General features: G+C 39.3%; 1 protein-coding gene across 3 annotated transcripts in view; it reads right to left on the reverse strand.

Moving 5' to 3' along the window:
• The window catches only part of acvr2ab (activin A receptor type 2Ab), an 88,710-nt gene that overhangs the window by 29,916 nt on the left and 38,502 nt on the right, over positions 1-20,292 (reverse strand). For 2 of the 3 annotated variants that reach the window (XR_005991652.1, XM_041782253.1), the window contains exons 2-5: positions 19,504-19,711; positions 18,230-18,363; positions 13,729-13,883; positions 936-959 (exon numbers count right to left, since the gene is read on the reverse strand). Coding sequence is in view for 2 of the 3 variants with exons in the window: in XM_041782253.1 (XP_041638187.1) it covers positions 936-959; positions 13,729-13,883; positions 18,230-18,363; positions 19,504-19,711 (521 nt within the window). In the remaining variant the exon portion in view is untranslated. The remainder of the gene's footprint in view (positions 1-935; positions 960-13,728; positions 13,884-18,229; positions 18,364-19,503; positions 19,712-20,292) is intronic. The other variant, XM_041782254.1, reaches the window with a different exon arrangement.

Consider the following 20,292-nt stretch of genomic DNA (forward strand, 5'->3'; position numbering starts at 1 on the left):
TATTGTGATAACCATTTGTTTTTTTCCTCATGGAAAAAATCTAGACATATTGAGCCATTTAGCTTTAAAAAAATACCCAGATTTGTTTTTTTTTGGGGTCCAAATCACCCTAGGTTAACATGAGGATAAACATAATCCAGGTTTGGTTTTTTGGCGTTACAGTATACTTTTTCAGGACATCAGCCTTGAAAAATCTTTCATCCTAAGGCAGCACTTTATTGAAACGCTCATAAAACCTCCACACACAAAGACGTGTTGATGTGACCTGAAAAAAGGGAGTTTTATTTCATAACTTTCCTACTTTTTTCCACTTTTATGAGACTTTTTAGCGATGTCTGCGGCCCTACTTGTACTCCACTGTGATAAATTTCCAGCCAAAGCACATTTGCAAAGGCTTATGCTCCTCTTCTACTTAAGTAATTTACACTCTCTGACTTGAAACATGTTCCAGGTAAGTGGCAATTCTCCTACTTATGCAAAATGTATCTGCACTCCTCCTCAGTCTGCTTTTAAGATGGAAAAAGCAGCCTGCAATTTCAGTTTCAAACACTTCTGCTCCGTCTCCCTGCACACGGGGAACGTGGAGAGTCATAGGTCTTAGCAGATACCGTTCTGGAAACTGGGTCACATTACACACAATACGTTACAAAACATTTAAAGGTGGACATTCATACAAAAAGGGGGGCTGCATTCGGAGCCGTGTTGGCTACTTTCCACCATGCACAATACATTTCCAGCAGGGAGCAACAAAGAAATCCATCCATGCAACAAACCCAGGCAGAAAGAAATCAAAATAACAGACAGAGATGTGTTGAAAAAGCATAAAAAGAACAAAATGGTGGTCTGGGATTGAAGTGGAGGATTCATACCAAGCTCTGAACCCAAAAAAGGGGGGAAAACTAACAGTGTTTCAACTTCAATTGAACTGCTCTTACCTCCACCATAATGTGAAAGGCGTGCTTGTTGAAAAGGAACATAAGAAGCAAACAGAGAAATTATTGTCTGTCAGTTAGGATGAAATAGAGGCAGATAAAAGGTAGGAGATGATGGCTCGTCCCTGAGCAACCTTTTGTTCCTCCTCGCACTCCAGACCAGAGGAGGGGAAAGCTATGGTAGGGGATACATGGAGGGTCATAAAGGCGTTAATAAGCATGACATCGAAGGAGAGATGGCACATTTTTTGGAACTAAACAAGAGAGCAACTGAAGATGGATTGACAGAATGTTTGAAAGGAACAAAAAAAAATGTTCCTGAATCACAGAGAGAGCAAACAAACAGAAATGCAAAGTTCAGAGCGAAGCCTCCCGATGACAGAAGCAGAAAAATGTTCCCACAAAAGACAGAGAAATGTTGGGTAAAGGCAGTGAATGAAAGTCGCTCAGCTAAAGAGATTAACGGAGAGCTCAGACTGTGCACAATCAGACTCAAAAATGTTTGCAACAAAGGCTGGGTAACGTCTTCTGCTAGCAGAAACTAAATGCTTTCACGTACAACAGAAGATGCTGGAGGATCAATCTTAAACCCAAATGAGTTTTATCTATAAAAAACAATCAACTCTTTCAATTTTCTAATGAAACCAGATCCTGTGTGGATAAGATTGAGAACATTTTCAGTTCTCATCCATACTAAGTAAAGTTTAAGTTCAAAGTATTGTAAAATATCAAAGGCTTATCAATCTGGATTATAAGTGATGCACTTATTTGATGGAATCAAAGGTAGGCAACCACTGTTGTGCCTATATATAATGATATTTCCAGCCAAAATTTGCTGATATTTACAGCCAATAGTTGTCAATACTTACAGCCAAGTATGCTAATATTTACAGCTGATATTTGCAGATATTTACAGCCATTACTTGAAGATATTTATATCAGATGTATGCTGATATTTATAGCAGGTATTTGCTTTTATTTGCAGCAAACAAATACAGATATTAATGCAATATATATGCAGATATTTACAGCAAATATTTGCTGATATTTACAGTCCAAATTTGCTAAAACATACATTTAATAAACGCTGATATTTTCAACTGATATATGCTGATATTACCAGTCAATACATGTTGATATTTACAAATAATATTTGCTGGTATTAACAGCCAATAAAGGCAGATGTTAACATCAAATATTTGCTGAAAATACAGGCAATAAATGCGGATATTACCAGCCAATAAAAGTTGATATTTACAGTCAATAAAAGCTGAAATTTACACCCAATTTGCTGGTATATGCAGTCAATAAATGCCTTTATTAACAGCCAATATATGCAGATATTATCATCAAATATTTGCTGATATATACAGTCAATAAATGTCGATATTTTCAGCTGATATATGCTGATATTACCAGTCAATAAATGCTGATATACAGCAAATATGTGGGGATACTGACAGCAAATATTTGCTGGTATTTACAGTTAATAAATTATATCATTTGCTAATATTAAAAGTAATCATGTAGATATTTACAGTCAATAAATACAGATACTAACATCAAATATTGGCTGATTTATACAGACAATAAATACTGATATAAACAGCCAATAAAAGTCGATAATTACAATCAATAAAATTGGATCCGACGTATACTGATATTTACAGCCAATATTTGCTGTTATTTGTAGCAAACAAATATGAATATTGATGCAATACATATGTAGATATTTGCATCAAATATTTGCTGATATTTAAAGCCAAATTTGCTAAAATATACATTTAATAAATGCAGAAATTTACACCCAATATTTGCTGATACATTCAATCAATAAATGCCAATATTCACATTTGATATATGCCAATTTTAACGGCCAATAAATGTTGAAATTTACAGCCAATATTTGCCGATATTTACAGCTAATGACTGTCGATATTTATGGGCGATATGTGCTGATATATTCAGTCAATAAATGCTGATGTTTACAGTCGATATATGCCGATATTAACAGTCAGTAAATGTTGATTTTACAGACAATATTTGTGGATATTCACAGCCAGTATTTGCTGAAATTTATAGTCAATAAATGCCAATAATGTCAATATATGCTTATACTTACATTTGAAATTCAGATATTTACAGCTGATATATTCTGGTATTTAACAGTGACATATGTTGATGCTTACTGCTGATCTTTTGACTGTTGAGATCTGTAGAAGTTTTTTTTTTAACCATCAATTCTTTACTAGAGATCAACTAAAGATAGATTGACAAAATGTTTAAAAGGGACAAAAATGTCCCTGAATCACAGAGAAAGCAAACAAACAGAACCTGTGGACCTGTGACAGTCTCAAATATAGAGAAATCACAAAGCAGACAGGAGCTGCTGTCTATATCTGCTTATATTTCCCTCTAAAATGCACTGATTCACATGTTAACAACACATTTAACAGGCAGAACAGCTGCTGCAGCCCAATAAGGAGAAAATAAAGTTGTCCAAACAACATTCAAATTCCAGCTCAAAATGAATATTGGTGAATAATTTCTTCCACATCCTATTTCAAAATCAATTGATAACACCCAAAGATTTGTAAATGGGCTCTTTTCAGGACAGTTGAAGTCTCCAGGTCTGTTATAAAGGCTGCACCCAGACAAACACGATGTAAGTAACTCCATAAAAACACAATTCATGTGATTTCAGTCATGAATCAATCTTCAGGATGGATCAAGATCAGAAATTAGAGTTAAAAAAAGTGGAGACTTGTGTTTAAGTGGTCTGTGTGAAAGCTGTGTGTCTGTGTACTCAGACAGAATCAATTCCAGTTTGCCTCCACTTCGCACCGTGGTTTAAAAATGAAGGCATGGTGGCAAATATGCAGCTCACGGTGGAGTGTGATTACGGTGTAATGACAGAGTGCAATAGTTACTCTGCTTCTTGTGATTTCTGGATTTATAGCTGGATTTAACCTTTTGAAGAGGCTTTAATAAATTATGCGTGCGAGAAAATCAAACATGTATTTCTCACTGATAAACCCTCCTTCTTTATGAACTCTATTCCCACATCCTGCCAGGACTAATGTGAAGCTGACGACTATATGTGAAAGTACAGCAGCACTTTCCACCACGGTGGTTTTCTTTCCTCCTTCAGAGCCTCTCATTGTAAAATTAAAAGAACAGAGCCGTGGTAATGGATCTGTTAATGATCATTAAGTGGGAACAATTACTTTTGCATCATGAAGACTGCATGTTTCATTACCTTGCAAAGAAAGTAATGGCTGCAGCTTAATGCACGTTTCCTTTGGTGGACTATAATCTTAGTTTCTGCAGAGAAGATGCAGAAATGTATACACAATGAGGAATTTGGAGGGTCTACAGTCCCTTTGTAGTAATACATCTAATTAATCTTCATTTGGTCTTTGCTTGTGCTTTTTGCAACAGTAGCTTTGGATTCGGGAACATATAAATTAAAAATAAGCAGCTTAGAAGCTCATGGTGTTTTTTGTTAAATGCATTTCTGATGAGCATACTGTGGCATAATAACAAAAAAAAATGTATGCACGAGGACAGTTTATACCTTTTATAATACCTGCATCTATGACTGCAGCTGGCTAAAAGTCACCAATCAATACGGTCACGAATGAAACTGATACACTAGGAGTGTTACATCCTTACCCGATTGAGTGCTGTGACCACCAGGTGTCAGCCTGAGCTGACCCAATGTTACTATTGCTTAGTGATGTTCATAACATGTTAGTTCAAACCTCAGAATTAACATGACAGAAGCCTCTTTGAGTGTAACCATGTTTGTAGTTTACATCCCACACATACGTCAGTTGTACATAGCCTGAGCTGTCCTGTGGTGTCTTACAGTGGTGCATGTAGTGTACAGGCAAATATATATTAATAAGAATGCTCATAACACTAACATAGTGAAATATTAAGTACATTTCCAGTCATAATGTTACATCATGATGTGTTTAAAGTCCCCGTAAAGTGTTATTAAATCTTTATTTGAGGTTTGCTGTACAACAGGCCACTGTGTTCTGAACCACCAGGCCAAATTTCAGCCATGAAAAACATCTCTACATTTATAAAATCAAGCTTCCAAATCATGAATAATGACCATGGCGTGGGCGTGTCAGTTGAATGAGCTGAAGCAACGCCCACTCACAAGAAATACAATCCTTTCAAATTTAAAAAATGCTTCTGATCAGAATACAGCTGCCTGAGAGCAGAGAGAGATAGAGAGAGAGACAAATTTTGGTTAAATTTACTGTTTTCTGGCGCAATTCTCTCCATTATGATACTTTTAATGGCCCGTAGGTCATGGGGGGCTGATAGATTTGGTAAATTTACCTCACAATGAACAAAAACACAGCATGTAGCTGGCTACTAACTTGATATGAAGGCAGTGACATCAGCTAACAACAGACTGAACTGAGATGGATGCTAAGATTTCACTTTACAGGGACTTTTAGGTTGGCTCTGGAAAAAAACAAACAAAATGTCATGTTGTGTTATAATGGAACTTCAAAAAAGAAAATGAGGTTTTGGCAAGAAACTTGAATACATAAGAGGTGTTTAAGCAGTATGAATATATTTAACAGTTGTATAATACAGCTGAGTTAATGTTCTAAGATTTATTTATTTCCTTTCAGCCCATTTACTGTGTTAAACAGTTGAAACACATGGAATGAATGAATCATCACAATTTGTAATTCAGTTGTCCTTACTGTAAGATATTTGTTGCAATCGTGAAGCAACTGCTAAACCAACTGTTACATCAAAACACTAAATATGACTAAATCAGCTGATCTAGCTAGGTGAACAGCATCTGCTGCAAAGAAACATCATCAGAGCATCCCTATTGAGCACATATGTGTAGATTATGTTCAGGCTTAATTGTATATCTGTGCTTTGTTGCAACAAAATGTGTCTGCAGATCCTTCTAAATTGGTGACATGCGCCTCAAACCCCAAAATAAAAAATGCCCGCCAAAACAAATCAGAAATCATCATTGTGCATGTGTCACGTCTTTGTGCCTCCTCTGCTCAGACTGCAGCTGCCTGTTCATGACTTAATCACATTTCTTCTCCTTTTAATTAGAGGTTTAGATTAAATGTGCACAGTGTGATGCAGAACTCGGCCCATTATGAAGATGCAGCATTGTCGCTGGCACCAGTGGTGAGAAACGGGTCCATTACGAGCAACACCTTTGATGAACAGCTCTAATAACTTCCAGTATCCTCGGGATGCTTTAAAAGCGGAGCAGCAACAGGTGTGTGCAATTTGTTTCTGTCACATTAAAAATACATGACTAAGTACAGTGCATTATACGCTGATGAATGCAGGAAGGCAAAGAAACAAGCATGATAAAGCATTAATTCTGGACTTAATGTAAAAGATATCTCCGCGGCTTTAAAAGTTTTACTGCCGCGCTGAAACTTGATATAAAAGAACTGGATTTTTATAAAACTAATAGCTCAGAGAATTTAATATGGCAATTTTTAACGACTTGACGACTTAAATAAAGGCTGAAAAATTTAGCTGCATAAGGAGAATTACAGTGTTTTATGGCCTTTAATAGAAAAACATGCAAAAATGGCTCACTAGGCTGTTTTAAGCCTTGATTATAAAGATATACAGAAACAATGTACTTATATATTATAGCCTGTTTTAGGGCTCCCAGAATATAAAAGAGGAACTGCATATTTTTTGTATTTTACAGTCATTTAAACACCACAATATGTAAAAAAGCAATAGTTTCTCACCAAGATCTAGAGTAGAAATCTACACGTCAGTGTTTTCACACCATGAGCCTTTCTTAACAGCTTATTTTTCACATGTCGGTTATCTTATTGGACAAAATAAGTCCTGAAATGTCCTTCTGTATATATGTATTCTATTTCATCAGGCAGGTGTTGCATGCCTATTGTGAAACACATTGGTGTTACATGTGTTTTTTACTCCTAACAGTGCAAGAATTGCTAGAAGCTGTCCTCTGTGACTTTCTGAGTGAGCTGTTTGAGTGACTGTCAGGAGTCACCTCTGCTTTTTTAAAAGAGCCTGTGCTGCAGCATAAAAACACATTCTTCAACAACAACACTCAAAAAAAAAAAAAGCAGATAGAAATATAAATCCCTCCACATCTCCCCTCCCGCTGCATCCATCTCTCTGCTCTCGATGGGATTCCTCCATCTCCTATATTGAAAAACTCGCTTTAATCAAGTGCAAAACAAGCCGCAGACGCCACAGCAATTTTATATGTTTCAGATCGTGATCGCGAGTTTGTTTTAGTCGCCCTTGTGCGGCAGCCGGGTGGGGTTTACTGCATCGGCTCCTTGCAGAAAAGCATATGAGCTGACTTTTAAATACATTCCTGTAAGCGTGACCTCCTTTCCATCTCCTGTCCTTGTACACCTACTCATTCATGCACTAATACACTCCTGCAGCACACACACATAAACACACAGCCGGCATGACTTCATTTGTTCCATCCCGGCTATTTCATTTCATTTTCTCTCCCCCCTGTGATTTTATGAATATTTCAGCTGTTTGTTTTTTTCCACTGTGTCATCGTTGGTTATCTGATCGTCGTTGCTCATGATCTTGTTTGGTTTTAACTACCTGACTTTAGGGCTGGGCAACTTCTCAAGCTTTAAAGATATATTAACACATTATCTAATAAGATATAAAGTAGGGCAGTATCATTAATATCAGTATGGATTATGTTATTAGGCCTGGAGCTTAAAGAAAAGACTGTTTCCTATAGGAACCCCTAACAGTAGATGCTTATTGAACGCAGTGTAATCAATCTGAAATGCAACACTCAATAATGGGCAATTCACTGTTTTAAATGATCAAAATCGCAGACAAACTCCTGCACACGGTTTAAATTGCACAAATACATTGCACAAAAATGGGTGGAACTGGTGAGGAGGGACATTTTTACAAATTTTGCCAACATATTTGTACAATTTATTCATTGCTCTCCACCTTTTTGACAAAATATTACTAAAGATCATTAAATTTCTGTACTTCTTCACACCAGAGATCCTTGGAATGATAGTGATTTGTCTACTTTGAAGCATGCGATATTTAAGAGTAGGGGTGTGACGGTCCATAGAAGTCACAATTTGGTATTGGTTCAGTGGAAAAAAGCATCAGTAAGTCCTGGATGCATATTTCTGGGGTTGTTTTGTTGATTATTTTTAACTAGCAGTACTGACAATTCCTGTTTTTCCTTTCTTTTTAAGGTTTATTTTTGGGCAGCGGACAAAGCCGGGAAGAGGGAAAAGAGAGTGGGATATGACATGCGGTGAAAGAGCCACAGGTCAGACCTGAACCCAGGCTGCCCAGGCTCATAGGGTGTAACCCAGCTAGGCCACCTGTACCCCAATCTTGTGTTGATTAAGGGTCAATCTCATTTCTACCCCTTTGCCCTTATCTTAACCCTTCCCCTTGGTTTTGCGTGTTCACGTCAAGTGAAGGGGCATCCCAATTCTCTCTTTTGAATAAAGGGCTAGGAGCCAAGGGCAACATAGCCATTGAAATGAAGATTTTTCAGGAACACACTTGAAACTAAGAGGTATGATGAATTTCCCACTTTTGAAAGGGCGCAATGTACTACAGAGCAGGTGTATAAATGTAAATATTTTCAGCATTGATTACAGAAAATACAACAGTTTTGTTTTGTCATATATTCAGTGTTCAGCTTCTAGAGGTTGGAGTTTATTGTATTTTCAGTATGTACACCTGTAAACAAGGGCTATTGACTGTATAAATATATGGAGAAGATCAACACGGAATCCATAGTATGAACAAGATGGTCGAGGCTTTACTGTCACCTCTGATGACGCGCTGTTTATCAGCAATGTGTGATGAGGAAGGGAAGGTTTTCATCCCTACCCCTTACCACTCTGTTAAGAGGGGCAAGGGCAGAGGGAAGACAAAGGGGAGGGGCCACGGGGAATGGTTGAGGGATGGCCCTAAAGCTATCTGTATAGCTGGTATGGTCTGTTGTATTTTGAATATAAGATAAAATGATGTGAAATAAAAAGCGGCACAGAGATAAATAACATCTCCTGACTTGAAATTAGAAAATAAATACAAAAGAAAAAAGCAAAATAAATAGGTGCATCTTGGAGCGAGGTTATTTGTGCTACATCGTGCTAGTTTGAGCTGGTAACAGACCTCTGACTGGTGAGAGGTGACAGTGAAATTTTCGTGAATATCATTAGACAAATGAGGGTATTTGTTTGAATGCTTAGGGATATCAAACTGAAAATTTTCCATAATATTCAATGGATGTTTTTGTTTAATCTGTTTGTCATTTGACTTGAAATTTTGGGAGCTGTAGATTGTTATTTTTGGGGTGGAGTTTTATCTAAATCTTTGGGCTTTTTCAAAACATTTCATTGAAATGTTTGGGGAATATCTGAAGACAATGTGTGATTTATTCTGCTTGACATAGAGCCAAAATGTTGGGCCACAAACCTACTCAGTGAATTGTTTCCACTGAAACAGAGCCTTCTGGAGATGTGTTGTTCTGTTTGCTGTTCCTCTGCAGGTTTTAAACTTTTATCCACAATAAGTGTGAGAAACTAAAAAAGCTTAACAGACAAAAGAGGATATGAAAACGTTGCCAATGTTTTTGTCAAATCTAGACAGTGTTTAGGAGTTTGCCTGCAAATTTTTTACTTAAAAAAGCACAATATTTGATGTATAGGACTTCTACTTTTTTTTTTTACCATGGTGACAAACAGCTTTTCGTTCTGATATCGGCACAACCTTTCATTTTTTCTTTCAAGGAAAAAACCCAGAGATTCATAAATCCTGTCTCACAATTCAGCTAAAACCATAAATTTGTGTAGACTTTGCCCAGCCCTACCTGATGTCCTTATATATTCTTTATAATGTTTCCTTCCGATGCACATTAGCATTTGTTTCCTAACTGTATTGTATCACTGTCTCTTTATCTTCTCTCTTCTATGCTTTAGCGCTGTGCAAATACAATAACTCGGTTGAGAGAATTGCATGTCTCTGTTCGCTCTCCTCCTACGCGCTCCCCTCCCACCCACCTACCCACCCACCCACCCACCACCATCCATCCTCTGAGGCAGAGCTCTGAGCGCCTCTGTGTTTAGTTTTGTTTGCCTATATAAAGCCTCATCAATAATGCAGAGGCCCCTGACTCCTCTTCCATACTGTGGAGGCTCTGCATGGGTTTTCTTTTTCCCCTGCTGCTGAGCACCAGAGAATATACGCTCGGCTCTTCAGCTGAAAACCGCCTCAGAGCCCAGGAAAAAAAAAACGACACGGAGCAGGATTTTGGAGATGCGGGATACAAAAATGGAGATATGGAAATGTTTGGGAGGTTTACAAACATGATGAAACTCGCAGATTGTGAAAAACGTGAAGATACAGGGTTTTTCCCGGCTAATTAGCTGCGAAGAAGAAGAGAAAATAATTATGTGAATAAGCGAGGAGAGATGAAAGGTGAATGAGTACACGACGAGATGTAGGTCACAAGTAATTATTCTGATCCGAGCAGCACAATGTGCGCTTAAAATTTAAAGATTTTAAAGATTCATCTGAGCATTTTGGAGTGAGTTAAAACCTCTCTGACACTATATGAACCATCCAAATTACAGTCATCTACAGACACTTGAGAGCAAGTCTGAAATATTTGAAAGAAAGAGGCACCTGGAAAAGGGAAAGGCAGAAACAGAGCCTCTTTTATACATGTACAGAATTAAAAAGGAAGACACTTAAAAAGCAACATCAAAGTCTGCAGTCACTATCTTCACATGCAGATAGAAAAAGTTTAATTATTGTGTAAGTCTGACTAAAAATGGATGTTTAAAACGCCTGTAAACATATTAGATAGACTGAAATTACAGTAAATCAAACTTAAGACTGTAGTAAGAGATCCATCTATACATCTCAACCAGATACAAACTGGACTAGGCTTTCTGAGCATGCTCAATGGTTTCCGTGCTTGACTTAGCCTCGAAAGTCACCAAGTATAGATGCATAGCACAACTTGCAATGCTATCATCTTCTTATGGATATCACCAAAAGCTGGAGGGTAGTGGTAGGTGCTACACCAGTATCAACACCATTACCAGTTAAATTTCAGCCATGGAGTGGATTTTGCAACACCGCCTTTACTGGTTTAAACACATAAGAGTGATAACCAATTCCACTGTTAGCATAGCGGAGTGATATGTGGCAGACAACAGCTGATGTGGATCATCAGCTCTTTGTGTCAGTTTCACTAACGTGAAGTGCAGTCGTCATGTGAAAGCTTGGTCTTTCCTCCTCAAGTTTGATGTCTGTAATAACAGCAACATGCAGCGAGTGTCATCGTTTTGCAAAGCGTCTCTGTGGGCCTGTCTGGGGGTTTAACACAAGCCGCGTGCTGCAATAGATCGACTCGGTTTGTCTTGAGCCCAGAGCTGCAGCAATTCAAATAATAACTGCTGAGACAACTGTTTTAGGCCATCACGATTGGAAGAAGTGGGCTGCGGTGTTAAATGAGGTCAAAGAAGTAGCTACAAACACAGTAGCTCCATACACTCACCAGCTCATCTGCTAAAGCTAAGACAAATCAATGATAAACATACCACATCTGTCAAGTTCTTCAAAACATTAGTGAGTGTTTTTATTGTGAATGCCCACATCAGGTAATGTGTTTCAGTAGTAGCACCTCAGCAGGAGAGAAATGAAACTTAAGACTACAGGTGCAGTTATAAAGAAGTGAACAGAGGGAGTATAAAATCCTGTTTCTGTGCTCAGAAATAAGTTGAGTATGCCATCACAGGTTTTTTAAACACTTGAATATGCATTTAAATGTATTCTCTCTCTCAATTTGGCAATACTGTGGTATAATAACGTTACTGTGAAAGGGAAATAAATGCTGTGATATGGATGTCAGGCTATATCGCCCAGGCCTACAAGAGGATCAGTGTATTTACAGCCAACAGATTTTTATTGAGAATGAGAAATCATCATACTGCAAGATCAGAAAGCGGTGCCATAGTGTTGCGGTGCAAGCGAGCAGAAATGGGTAAATGACGAAGAATTTTATTTGGCAGGTGTAGCTTTAAGATCATGCCAGATAAGACTAAAGTTATTTACACCTCCTGTCGACAAGAACCGAGGTACCCTGAGTTTGTAGAGTCTTAAATACCCCGTACCACTTCTTTGCCGAGCACATCGCCAATGCAGAGAGCTGCAACAAATTTTCAACAGTGGTTGCTAAATGGGGGGTCTACAGATTGCAGGCTGATTAATATTGTGGAGGATGAAGTTCTGCTGGAAGTAATTTACATTCAATGGCTGCACTTATGAACTTCCTTTGAGAGCTATTATTGCAATAAAATACTGAAAAGCTTCTCCAGTAATCTGTAGTGTAATTCTGTAACTGTATTTATGATCTCTTTTTTGTATCATCCTGTTTTGAACCCTTGCAGTGGAAGTTGATGTTTCTGTGAGCCTTTATTTCCCCCATGTGAGGTTGAAATTCTATGCTTTAGGTGTGATGGGCCCAGGGAATGATCTTTAAGTGATTTCAAACTTAACTGATCATGTGCATGTGTGATGCATGAGATCTGTTGTTATGTGTTCAGCTGCTGAGAGGAGTTAATTTCTAGAAGTCTGAGGGTGGACACTACATTATGGTTTTCTACAGTAATGTTGAATTTGTTGTCTGTGTTGGGCTTGAGGTCAGCATGTTATGCTCTCAGCATACTTTTGGAGTATCTTTGAGCTTAATCCAGTAATTTTTTGGACTTTATGTTTTATTGTTTTGGGTTGTTGCCATAAACTGTGTATGCAACCTTCTTCTTGATTTTGAATTCTCATTTTAAAAATCTGTTGGCCGCAACTACACTGACCCTAAAGGGAAAGTGTGAATTGCATCTGTGTCAAATATAAAGCACAGAATGTGCAAGACATACACTGAGCTGTAAAGTTTGTGTTGTGTTTGATGCACAACTCTTGCTAGTTTGTTTGCAAGGTCAACAGCAAGTAGTTGAAAGGAGGTATATTGGCATCTACCTTAGCAGAGTGGGACATACTCCTGCCAAGAAATCAATTCCCTCTTTATACTGGGAAAGCACAGTGGTCCAGCATAGCAGGGCTGCAGCTGCAGCTCAACTTCACTCAGCATGTAAACTTGAGTTCATCCATTCTAGAGGACTGTACCTCTGCTGCATGAAGCAGGAAAGGCTGAAGCTCCTGCAGCCCTCTGAGAAACCTGATCAGTGGTGAAGGTGCACAGAATAGAAAAAGCACAAGGTTTTCTGTGTAATTCTGCAAACATTGAGTCTACTTAGAAAGTGAAAAGTAAGATCATTGCCTTATGTAGGTAAAAATAAGAAACTGAATCATGCTGAGCCGAGTCTTAGCAATAAACTATTTGAGATTTTTAACCCTGCAGCACAAGCATTCGTCACATTTTACAAAGGTAACATTTAACAACATCAATTATTCCTTTGTTTGTTTCTCAGCTTTTGTTCCATGAAGGCTCTGTTGCATTTTACATTTCCCCTTTGTTTGCAATTAACAGATGAAATGGGATGCAGCGGCCACCGTGGCTGAACAGACAAAAAGAGAAACTCTAACTGCTTCAACAGCAACTTCGAAGAAAGGGGACACCGCTGTCCCCGCTGCCACTTTGATTGACAGGTGACCTCTGGAAAGACTGCAGCGATGAGTGTTGTTGAGCAAAGATGAGGACAGAAGAGTGAGCAGAAATAGTTCATTTCATAACCCTGCTGAGACTTACATGTGTGGGGACCAGAGCAGCAGGGTAGGCCAGTTTGTGATGCCTCCACATCCAGAAGGAGAAGAGGACGACGGCTGCCAGGCCGATGATGGGAACCAAGGAGTAGAGAAGGGTGTTGAAGAGCTGGGGCTTCTGGGAAAATGGGTTAGAGGTGGCTGTGGGGAGAAGAAACAGAGAAGGGAAGAGAAAGACAAGAAAATTAACAAAACAGGACTCATAATTTTATCTTCTTGAAGCAAAAATTAAGTAAAACAAGAAAAAAATTAAACAAGAAAAACAGGTAAAAATAAAGATGGAGAGGGAGGTAAAAAATAAAAATAGCATGCCTGATTGCCCTGACTTTGTGCAACATCATCTCTAAGTGCTGCAGCAAGCGTGCTCACAGCTTACTGCCACTGTGCCTGGGGATCATATCATTGCACGCACACACTCCAACACACGCACACACGCAGCAGGATTAGCAAATCCATCTCGTGACATAACGTAATCCGCCTGCCAAAAATAACGGAGCTCTGAACTGTGTCCGACCCCTGCAGGAGGCGCTGGGTGACGCCTGCTGGCTCAGCCTGTCCTCCCATCACAAGGTGTGACAGTCTGATTCGGCAGTGCTGTCAGAGCGCCGATGCCCGGACGCTGACCACAGGGGGGCCGGTGGGGTTTGCACCAGCTGCATCGTGGGACTCTTGGGGTGTTTGTGAAAAGTTTTTCTCTGCAGGGTGTCTGCAGGTTTAAAGAAGTCAGATTTGGAGGGAATACAAAGAGACAACGTAGCTGTGAAGTGATGAGTGCAAGGACAATGCAGCTGCAGTTTGCTGGTGAATGCGATGGTTACATGATGGGACACATATGAGTATCCCTTTATGATGAGCTTTGTTACTCAAAAATCCAACTAAAAATCCCCCAGGAGGCTTCTCTGTGTCATCATCGGTCTTTCAGTATAGTTTAATGATCTGTATGGAGTGTTACTACAGCGTCAACTCTTAAACATCATTTGGATGCTGGCCTTCTCTCAATTATAACATCTTAAGTGAAAGCAAACTGAATGCTAATGCATTGGCGGCTATAAAGATATTGTGAGAAGGCTTGATGCCTACACTTAAAGCAGTTATTGAATGGTGGGAAGCTTAGTTATGGAGTTAACAGCAATATTTTTCCTTTTTTGGACAAACAAATCAGCAAACATGCCTTAATACTTCAATCTTGGGCCTAGATGAGCAGAATCTTTCTTTCAAATTGAAAAAAATTGTTGATTTTGTCCCAGTAGGACCCCGGTCAGGCTCATTTCTTTCTCTTTCAGAAATTTATTGACACTAAAGCTGTGCTTCCACCAAGTGGCTCTGTTTTTTAAACCCCCAAATTGCTTGTATTTCTGTATCTTGTACTCTGACTTGGTGGCTGGGGGAGTGAGATGGATGTGTTTAAGTCCACCCTAAGGGTCATATAGGTATGCTACTACAAAAGCAGGACGGTACGTGCCGGCTATTCTGGCTCTCTTTCCTACATTTGATAATAGAGAGTCCCATAAATTTGCATATAAGCAGCTAAACCTCACTGATGGATGTGTCTTTCAAGCAATCATCTTTTGCTGTTTTTTTTTTCTTTTCAGGTCAAATAGAAGCATCAACATTAACATCAGTCTGTTTTTTTCATAAGATAAAAACTCATTGCTGTATGTTTTTGTTTCTGAATGATTCCCCCCTTCTGGTCAAAAATCCCCCCAGTGTGAGTAATAAAAGGGGGGAATTCCAACCCAAATTAAAAAGTGAATTTCATTCACTGAATGTAGTTTGGCAAAGGATGACAAAACAATATGCTAATGCTAAGCTAGCAGCAGAATCAATTGAAAATAGATTAAAAATTGATTATAAAAAGCTGCTCAAAGTCAGATTCACTGGTGTGGATTTAACCTCCAAATGCCTGGGAAGTCGCTTAAGTTCCAAGCTCACTAGAAAAGCCTCCAGACTACGAAGGCATGAATAAGGTCTTTGAAGAGGCAGACTTCCAGATGACAAAAAAACAAAAAAAAAAAAGTAAGAGGCAACAATTTATGGTTCAGAAGTTGTTAACGCTTTTTGTAACATGTGTCTCGTCTTGTCATGTATGACAACTTCCATCTCAGAGAGTTAAGTGACCGATTCTATGAGCCGGCAAATGACAGAAGTGGTCTCCTGTTTGACAGAAACTTCCTTTTCTCCCACTTTTGTTGTATAATTCAGCGTTCCCCATCTACCGGGCCATGGCCCAGTATCAGTCTGTGAGTCGTTTGGTACCATTTGGTTAGTGAGAATAAATAACTCGTGTAATTTCCCTTTATTGACTACAAGGCTACTTTCACACTGCAGTTAAGTGACCTGAATCTGATTTTTTTCCTGACAGTGTGAACAGTGCAAGTCACATTGAATTTGACATTTTTGAATCAGATCCAGGCCACTTTGGTATGTTTTTCTAATTCAGGTACGTATCTGATCTTTTGGAAGTTGACTGCAGTGTGAACAGGCAAACAAAAAGTTTAGTTTAGTCCATAAAAAGTCTTTACTTTTTGTCCAAGCATTTATTCTCTTACCTAAATCTGGTACCAAATCATGGTAGTGTGTTCTCTGCACTCTGCTAAAACTGCAGCCCCTGCTTTCTACAGCTGAGAGGCAGAATAGCTACAGATGCATTGTCTTTTGGCAGATTTACCCACAGTGGAGAAATATCACAGATTTTGAATGTCTGACGAAAACTACATTACATTGTAGTCCAGTTTTAGTCATCTTGATGAAAACTGAACTTACTTTTTGGCAGTTTTAGTCATCAAAGATCTATCTTTGGTTAGTCTTAGTCTAGTTTTTGTCATGGAAAAAAAGGCTGTTGACGAACATTTTTAGTCACATTTTAGCGCTTGCCTCAGTTGCATCTTACCTAAAAATAGGCTCTATGCACGGCAGGGTGTGACGTTTTTCAGGTGAAAAATCAGGCGGCCTGACGACGTCATACGTGCTCGGCCAATACGAAACCTACTATCATCGTTCTCCATAAGTAAGCTGTCCTATACCGTGTTTATTTGTCTGTTTTATTTTTTGTTTTTTCAATTGTCAGAACGAAACTGCCATCATAAACCGTTCTCTTCTGCAATCAATCTCTCAACTGGAAGTTTCTGAGCGGCAGAATGTCAAATGCGGGTATAGAGCCCATTAAGCACATAAGCCAGCTAAAATGAGTAAAACCCACGATTCTCTGCAAAGGGGAAAAGTCCAATTAGGGCTGAACGATTTGGGAAATGTGATTATTTCTTATGTTCCTTATATTATGTTTTTTACCAACCCAAGCAATAAATCATCCTATATTATAACCAACACAATATTAGATAAAACTAGAGCTGAGTAATTTTGAAAAATATCTAATTGTGATGATTTTGACTCCTATCGCAAACTGGTTAGGAATTGAGGTAGCCAAGGGAGTTATAATTTTTATGTCTTTCTTATATTTAATTAGAAAACCGTACAAAAAAGTAGTATTATTGTATTATTATTATTGTATTATTGTTGCATCTATGCTGCAAAAAAAAGTTGTAAACTGGTATTCTGACACAAATTTCAGGTAAAAGAAATACTGCACACTCTGCGATTTGGCCATATTGCGATTTAATCTAATTTGCAATTAATTGCCCAGACCTAGTCTCAATAAGAGTAAGAACACTAAGAGTCCTGCTTAAAACAGAGTTTATTTTGAAAGGGGATTCTCATGCACCTGCTGACTCAGCATTATGGTGAGTTATTACTTTTCTAAACTTAGTTTATGCTGATTGTATCATGTTATTTGGCCTATACTTCCCCCACACATTGATCAGAGATCCATGGAAATACTGTACGTCATTAAACCGGTCCATGGTGCAAAACAAGTTGGGAACCACTGGTTTAACCCACATTAAAGAAACAGACTGGTACCAAATTAAGAAGCCAAAAGACAAGCTCTTATGAGGGAGCTGAGCTGAATGCAAGGCCAGGATTTACTGGGGCAAACTCTGTGAGCTTTTTGAACTTTCTGCCCAAATGTATGACGACTTTCAGGACTTGACAGCAGCTCAAGATTGCTTTTCCCCTTAGTTGGCCTTTGATAGCACTTTCTATGCAGATATCACTGCCTGACCCCCATCTGGAATCCTCTGGGATTAGCAATACAAAGATGGAGAAGAAAAAGCGGATAGCTAAGACTGCAAATGACAAAATATATGACAAGAGCTGCAGCAGAGAAAAACAGAATATAAACAGCTTGTACACAAAGGAGAAATAAAAGGAGGATAAAGAGACAGAGTGTTTTTGAAGAAAGAGGAGGAAAAAAGTAAGAGAGATGAGAAAATATAAGAAGAAGAGGAGAAGAAGGCAAAGATTGAGAACAAAGTTTACTCTTAAACTCAAAGGAAGCTGTCTCGTGGCACAGCTGCAATCTAAACCTGACTGTAATATTCAAAAGGAACATATTCATGTGCGTTTTTGAGTACATGTTGGACTGTACATACTGTAGGCGGTAGAATGGTGCGGGTCGCTCTGTGGGGGCGCTTCAGGAGCGTACAGGAACTTCTCATTGCACATGTTGCCTTCACAGCAGCAGAAGAAGACATCCGGGCTCTCTTTCCTCTCCACACACTCGTTACTGCAGAGGGAAACAAGGAGCACACACTCAAAAAACACTCTCCCCTCTATTGGCACGCAGTGAAAACATGGAAAACGGTACGTGCTTCTTCATCCACTCACGGCAGAAGAAGACGTAATGTTTTCTAGCACACACACATTTGGACCGCTCACACTCTCCTCTCCTGCCGCAGAAGATGTGAAAGAAAAACATTTAGAAAAAGACTCCCACACATCGCCAATACACACGCATGCAAATAAACACACATGTGCGCTAACAATCACACACACGCGCACGAGCTTTCACACTCGCACAGTCATCAGATAAAAGCCAAAGGAAGTGGCAGCCGCCCTCGACTCGCTCTGGACTCTCCAGGGAGGCGAGGCGGCGCCGTCTGAGCAGAGGTACCCAAACTGTGCGGGCTGCAGAATCTACAGCAACTTTATCGCTCTGGAATCAAAGACAAACACGAGCAGAACCGGCTCAAACTGGCGTCTGATGCTGGGTTGATGTTCCAGCGAGGAACGAACTATTATAAAACCATCTATTAATATCTGATTGCTGATCACGGCCTGGACGCATACATCAGGCTGGATCTGTTTAAAGTGGAGAGAAGTTTAGATTTGTGGCAACTTTTAAGGACTAAAATGCTACCTTTTTGTGATTTTTTCACACAATGGGACAAAAACTTTGCCTGAAGGTGTATTCAGAGTCAACCTTCACTCTTGATGTACTGGCTTTGAACCATTTGGGAGATGTACGCTTCTACTACTTCTCCAAAATGAATGCACAGCTTTAAAGCAAAGGCCTGAACATCAATTTAAAGTACATAAAGGTTCATTTCCTCGTTCTGAAGAAGCAGATAAATACGTTGGCAGCCCTTGAAAAGTTTTAAGCAGAGACGATGGCCTTTTATATAACAAATATGGACTTGTTTCCAGGTTATTCAACCTACTGTAACTTTTCTTTTTCACTTTTTTTGAATAGACGCTACAAATTTCCAAAGAAATCAAAAGGTTTGATGTGGATTTGCCATGTAGGAAGACACCTGAAGGCCACAGAAAGACTTTGAAGAACCTTTTGAATGCTGCCTTGACACCAACTTGACACCACCATGGTGAAAACGCAGATGGAAAGTGCTTGAGGAAGTGTAGTGTCTACCTGTCGTAGCAGTTGACGTCGTCCAGCCAGCAGCCCTGCTTCACGACCTCTATGGTCCCGGACACGTTCTTCCATGTGGCGAAGCAGTGCCGCCGCTTGTCTTTGTCGCCATAGCACGGCTCGATGCCGCTGCGGTTGGTGCGCTCCTTCTCCCAGCTGGAGTTGTAGTAGGTGCACTCCTGAGTCTCTGAGCGTCCCAGGATGGCTCCTACAAAGGACAAAGAGGAAATATGTTTGATATTTTAAGAGACAAAATCAATGCTGTTGACCTTCACTGTGAGAGAAAACTACCCAGTCAAGGTAAAGCCTCAAAAACTCATGAAAGCAGCTTTTGAATTTGGGGATTTACAAGCCACTGAAGCAAGGAGATGAAAAAGTTATTTCCCTCCAAAGAAGATCATTTATTTTTCTATCAATGAGTGGTGGAAGGACACATTTTTACAACCTCAAAGTGAAGCCACAAAACATTTAAAGGGCGGTGAAATTCATCTATCAGGCCCCTTTTTTTTATTTCAAATTGAAGAACGAGGAGTCAATACGCCAGTGAATAGTGAAAGCTTTTCAAACCTGAACAATAAAAACCAGTCAGGCATGACTGAGAAAAGTTCCAGAGCAGAGCAGAAAATCCTGTTCAAGAGTGAGCCAATAGTTTTCCCTCCCCGCCAAAATAAAGGAGACTCTGATTTCCTGCTGGTGAATGCAGGCGGCAGCTTTTTTCGCAAACTGATATCCAGGGGAAAACGCTGCATGACAGCTTGTCAGTTTAGCATTGCTGCCACGGCTTCTCAT

This window comes from Cheilinus undulatus, linkage group 24, assembly GCF_018320785.1.
Source record: "Cheilinus undulatus linkage group 24, ASM1832078v1, whole genome shotgun sequence".
NCBI classification, from domain to species: domain Eukaryota; kingdom Metazoa; phylum Chordata; class Actinopteri; order Labriformes; family Labridae; genus Cheilinus; species Cheilinus undulatus.